At 36.5% G+C, this 6013-nt stretch overlaps 1 protein-coding gene across 1 annotated transcript; it reads right to left on the bottom strand.

The window, feature by feature from the left end:
• Positions 1 to 3019: 3019 nt before the first annotated feature.
• LOC114176049 (bHLH transcription factor RHL1-like) lies at positions 3020 to 6013 on the bottom strand. The gene is made up of 7 exons (XM_028060954.2): positions 5482 to 6013; positions 5285 to 5392; positions 5076 to 5198; positions 4832 to 4897; positions 4231 to 4296; positions 4070 to 4138; positions 3020 to 3676 (listed from the first exon to the last, which is right to left on the bottom strand). Exons 1-7 carry the CDS (start codon positions 5914 to 5916, stop codon positions 3338 to 3340), a joined length of 1206 nt encoding a protein of 401 aa, XP_027916755.1. The 5' UTR covers positions 5917 to 6013; the 3' UTR covers positions 3020 to 3337.

The raw sequence follows: 6013 nt of genomic DNA, 5'->3' as shown, positions 1-6013 counted from the left end.
TTGGTGGTTGGAACAAGTATCTGTATCTAGGATTTACAAGTGAGTGGAGAATACTGTCATTGTTTATTCATGTTAGCATGGGTGTAAAACTATACGGATCACCTTTGTCCTTGTCTAAAAGAAGTGTTTTCAGTTCTTGAGAGTCGTTATTTGAGAAATTTATAGTTCCCTCACCTAGGCATGGTTTGTATTGTACAGTTATAGTAGAAGTTGTGGCTAATTGGGTATCTAATCTATGCAGCATTGGTCAAAACTCAAAAAGAATAAATGAAGTGACACACATTTGGTTTATTCTTTTCTGCAACATTGTTCATAGTCATATTTGTGCATATTTAACATGGCAAATGGATAACCCAACAAGGATCCTTTTGGGGCTTTTACACTATGAATGCATTGGATATGTGTCCTTTTCAGTAGTGGTCAAAATGATATTTAAACTCTGATTGGTAATGTGGTACTAGACAAATGTTATAGTGAGGAATTTACCATTATATCTTCTGTTTCTCTTTTTTAATATTAGAAAAAAAACATGGGTAACTGATCAAATTCAGATACTGGTCTGTTAATGTCTGATGTACTCCTTAATCCATTTCTTCAAGGATGTTTTCCTATTAGAGTAACCATCATTTACTCCATAGAAACATGGTTGCAATCAGATAAGTGTTAAAGTGTATGAATGGCATCAAAGATTCGTCCATGGAATTAGGAGTGCTTTGGTGTAAAAGTTGCATTAGAGGTTTAATCATGAGTATAGTTGCACCCTCGTGAGTGTGATAAGTGTAGAAATTATAGCAATTGTAGTAAATTCTTTTGGTCTAAATCCATGTTATTGAAGATGAAGTTATGCAATTAACAACAAGAAAGGACATTTGTTGCAAAAACCCTGTTTGGTATCTGTGCCTAACAAAAGCACTTGGTGTCACTGTTGTATAAGTCCCATCTAAAGCTCTCTAAGCATCTTAAAAGGTTAATACAAGATTCAGAAAGAAATAGTCAAATAACTATCTGTGTATAAATATATTGGTGAGACATCTTTTATTTCTATTTTTATTAATAAATTTATTACCTTATACTATTTCCATCTTTCATCAGTACAATCTTCAGAAACTGGTTCTGGTTTAGCAAACAAATCACTTTGTAACCATAAAACCATGCTTAAAAATAGTTAATCTCAATCTAAAGTATCTAACTTGATACTTCTGTTCTTTCTGTGATGTATAGTATGTTAAAAAAATTACTATATATTACTCTGTTTTGTCATTTCTAATTATTCATTACAAAATGGGATGAATATTTTGTATTTAAAATTTAGCCAATCAAAGGGAGCCTTAGTTTATAATAACAAAATGACAATGTTTGAATTTATAAATAATATGGATTAATTTTTTTTTCAGGATATTTTTTTGTTTTATTCCATTACAAATGTGTATTTCTTTTTTCTTAACAAATAAATTATGATCAAACAAATTCTATGTGGCAGAAAATATCAACCCGCGTTATCCAGTGAAGGGAGAATGAAAACTCGTCATAAAGAAATGAAATTCTTATATGAAAGATTACATAAAGAGATTGTAGGAGATATGTCCAACTCCATCATTTCTGATTTTTCACATTTAGGTCTCATAATTCAACCAGAGATATTTAATCAACTTTACCAGAATCTTTAAGAAATAAGACCATTATAATTAACTGTGTTTGATAAAAAGAAGTATAGCAATTTTTTTAGTTAACTTAGTTAGACAATAATGTTAATATTGTAGTTAAAGATAGGAGAAAGAGTGTGTAAACGTGGAAGGCATACCGAGTGTGAAATATTAAAGTAAGTTGATTTGTTGTAGGTTGGTGGCCACTATGTTCGAGATACCTTTGTCTTTGGTACAATAAAACTACACACAACAATTGGATAAACACGAAAACACACACAAAAAATGCACTAAAACACATTATAGAGCACAAGAAAGTTTTTCAACGCATCTACGTCACATTCAACCATTTCTATTTCACTTATGGACTCATGTCTCCAAGATTCACTCCCATTCATATCTACTCACAAACCTATTTCAACAATTCCACACTTTTTTTTTTGTCTCTTTCTGCCTTCTCACCCTTCTCACCATAATCAAATATTCATAAAAGGATTCTATGTTATTCAATGGTAACCATTGTTAGAGCACTTTATTTTTTAGTTTCTAGATCTAGTTGTGTACCTTTTTGAGTCCTGCATTTTCACCCACAAGTTTATATTTCGATTTTTTTTTTCAACCACCTATATATATCGGCTATTCTAAAGTGATTTTTTTTTTCCGAAAAAAAAATAGTTTACTTTTTCTAGTGAAAATGAAACTACTTATTCATTTTTAACTATAAAAATACTCGATCAATTATTAACAATTTTCTTCAATATTGGAGCATAACTTTTATATTTCCTCGTATCATAACTGTTGTATTATGCGCTTGTTATTGTGCAGTTTATGATGAAATTACTCGTTTATAAGAGGAGGCACTAAGCTACTACGCAACTTTGCAGGATCATTGAATAAGATTCGATTTTACTTTATATTAGAGTCAGCCCTACCAGTTATACAAACTTCACTTTATTTTTTTTATTTTTTTAAAATCACTTTTACATGTATCAAACGTGATTAAATCAAATAACGATAGTAAACAGTTTATAATTGACCTAATAGTTGATCTAAACCCAATTGGTGACGTGGCCACGTTTTGATTGTCAAAAGAAAAGTACTTACAGAAAAAGTACTTGGTCTGATCCGTGACAGTTTCTAAAAATTTATTATGGTATGCGAACTCAAATAAAAATCATATAACAATGCCTTCGTGCAAATGACAAAGAGTGAGTACATTACAATATTTGTTTCGGAAGAGAGAAAAAGAAATGTTAATTAATTTTAGTTAATTTTCATATTTCTTTTCATTTAGTTAATTTTAGTTAATATTTATTTAGAACCGATATTTTCCCCTCTGGATGGAAAAGATATAAGGTAAATGCAGGAAAGTGGGATGAAAGAGAGAAAAGAAAAAGTAGCATATAGGTGTTAAAAAAAAATAAAAATAACAAACTGGTTGCGAAATAAATAAATAAAGTAAAAGAAAAAGAGGCGAAAAAAACAAAGAAATGAGAGAGGATAGGATTGGAAAGTTAGCGTGTGGGTGCGAAAGTCAAGTTAAAAACGACGTCGTGAAGGACGGCCTTTCCTAGACTTTACAAAATCCACGTCACTTGGTTTGTTGAGGTTGTTCTCGATTTGGTTGAGGTGGTGGTGGTCACGTCGTTTGGTTTGGTGTAGTGTTTGACTCGAAAGTCAACGAAACGGCGCGTTCAGGACTTGGAAACGGAGGCGGTGTCTTTGACGAGGCCGTTGCTGAGAGTGGAGGAGTGCAGGGTGAGCGCGGATATTCCGGGGGAGGAGGGGCCATCGCCGTTGGCGAAAGGGTTTCTGGTGTGACACGTGGCTTTGGAGATGGCGGTGGCGAGAGAAATGGGCATGAGGCAGAGACCTTTCCCCTGCAGGTACTGCATGGCGGATCCCATGTCTTCCTCCATCAGCTTCGCCACCTGTTGCTCCGTCGTCGTCAGGGTGTCGTTTGAAGAACCATGGTTGCCGTTTGAGTTACCGTTGGTGTTGTTGCGTTTTTGTTGAACGCAGTCAGCGCCTCCCTGCAGTGAAAAAGACGACACCATGTGACAGCGTTAGTTACAATAGGGTTCAGAGAGAGAGAGAGAGAAAGAGGAATCTGAGAAAGTGGCCACGCGTGCTGCTTTTGGATTGTCGTTTTGTGGTGATTGATTGATTGATTGATGATGGATGGATAATAAGCCAAAGCCAACACAAAAAGACTACTCATACTCACTCACTCCGACAATATTTTATGGGTTCTATTTCTTCTTATGGAATTCCTCCCATGTTTTTTTTATTATCTTCCTCATTTTCTTGTCTCCTCCTTTTTTATTTAACAATTCATAACATGAAAGGAGAAAAAAAAAACAATCTTTTAATTGGGATAATCAAAGTGGAAGAAAAAAAAAATAGTGTAAGGTGGAGTAGTCTACCTCAGAAGATATATCAGCAACAAGGGGTGCCACAGCCGCTGCACCTCCCAATCTGCTCATGCTCAAAACCTGTGTAATCCAATTAATTAATTAATTTATGACAGTATATAATATTCCTCCATTCATTAAGAAAATGTGGAAGGAAACTGAGGGAATCTCACCTTGACTTGGAGCTGTAGGAACTTCACATAATCGATGATCTCATCCAACATGGAGGCCTTATCAGTCTGTCAATTCATGAACAAGGAAACTATATTTGCTTCTATAATTTACATTTCATACTTTTTTAAAGTAAAGTGAATGAGAAAAATAATTTAGGAAGTCTGTATGAAAAAAAGAATCAGAGAAAAGGGATTGTACTGTAAAAAGACAGTGCAGGACTCCTTTTACCAAGGATTGATCCTTGCATTGGATGGTGCAATGGTGCATATAATAGTACTATTATTATTGTTATTGTATATTGTTTTCATGTGTTGCGTCTAGTCTCTTCATTCTTCATACAGATAACAACAAAACCACAAATCCCACTTGCTGCAACTACCAAACCTTAGTGCTCTCCAGCTTCATATTTCAGGCACGCACGGAAAGATATATGTGTATATATATAATAATGGGAGGGTGTTGCCGCAACAATACATACCAAAACTACTGGGCACTTGAAAACTGCTTAGTTTAATTATTACTCATTTTATACTCTGATTAATCCACAAAAGACAACATAATTAAGTTTAACATAACTTTAATCAATCAACTGATATTTACCTTGTTGGCATTGGGAACCAGTTCCTGCAGGGCCTTCATTCGCTCTGCGATTCTCTCCCTCCGTAACTGCCACACACAACAAAATTCCCAACCCAACTTCAGAACAACAAAAGTAAGACAATGACCATCAAAAGATCGAAAACCAAAGCGATTCTGTCCTATTCCGGAGTTTCCATTGATTTGTTTTTCAATTTTAACAGAACAGAAAAAATGTACTGCTACGTCGAAACACAGAGAAACGTACCCTTTCGGCGATGCTGTGTGGGTCCGTGGCTTGACCTCTCCTCGCTCTAACCCTCTGCTTCGGCTGACCGGAAGCACCGCCACCACCACCACTGGCCGGAGCCGAAGCTCCAAAACTCTGCCCCTAGAAATTCCAAGCACAGACAAAATCAGACTCTTATTTAATTTGATTATTAACAATAATAAAAGAAGAAGAATAAAAATAAGAACCTGTTGAGGAAGTTGAAAATGGTGAGTTTGGTTGGAGGGTTGGGCGGCGCCTTGGAGAGAGGCGGAGAAGGCGTTGTAGAGAGGTTGAACAGAAGAAGGGTCAGCGTTCTGCGAAAGAAGAAAAAAAAATTAAGCAGAAAATCAGGGTAATGAGAGGAGAAAAATGTTTGGGGTGGTTAAATGAAGAAGGTACAAACCGGAGCGGGAGATTTGAAGGAGGAGGCGTGAACGACGTCGTTTAGCGAGGAGACGGGCATTTGGAGGAGGGGGGAATTGGCAGCGGCGGAGGAGAGGAGGAGTTGATGGTGGTGTTGGAGCATGAGAGCGGAGGCTTTGTCATCGGTGATCTGGTGGTTGCGAAACTTGGAGGCCAAGTTGGCTTGTTCGAGGTCGTAGGGGAAAACGACGTTGTTTTCCGGCGTGGTCTCGTCGGAATTAGGGTCCCATAAGGGGTTGTGTTTGGGGTCCAGTGTCCATGGAGAAGACGAAGGGAGGTTGGAGAGCATTTGCTTGAGGAAATCGTCGTTGGAAGTTGCATCAAAGTGGATCTGTTGCTGATTGTTACCACCATTGTTGTTGTTAAAGAGAGAGTTATTGTTAGCGCCTTGCATTTCTCTACTACAAGGTTGCATGAGATCACAGTTATAAGCTTAGACCAGAGAGAAGAGAAGAGAAGAGAAGAAAAGAAAAGAGGGTTTAAACTCTGAAGAAGAACACAAGAGTGAGTGC

The sequence above is a fragment of the Vigna unguiculata genome, chromosome 3 (genome assembly GCF_037176805.1).
Source record: "Vigna unguiculata cultivar grain cowpea cultivar isolate G323 ecotype 2 chromosome 3, ASM3717680v1, whole genome shotgun sequence".
In the NCBI taxonomy this organism is placed as follows: Eukaryota; Viridiplantae; Streptophyta; class Magnoliopsida; order Fabales; family Fabaceae; genus Vigna; species Vigna unguiculata.
Note: the sequence above shows the minus strand (reverse complement) of the source record. Positions and strands in the feature narration are given on the sequence as shown.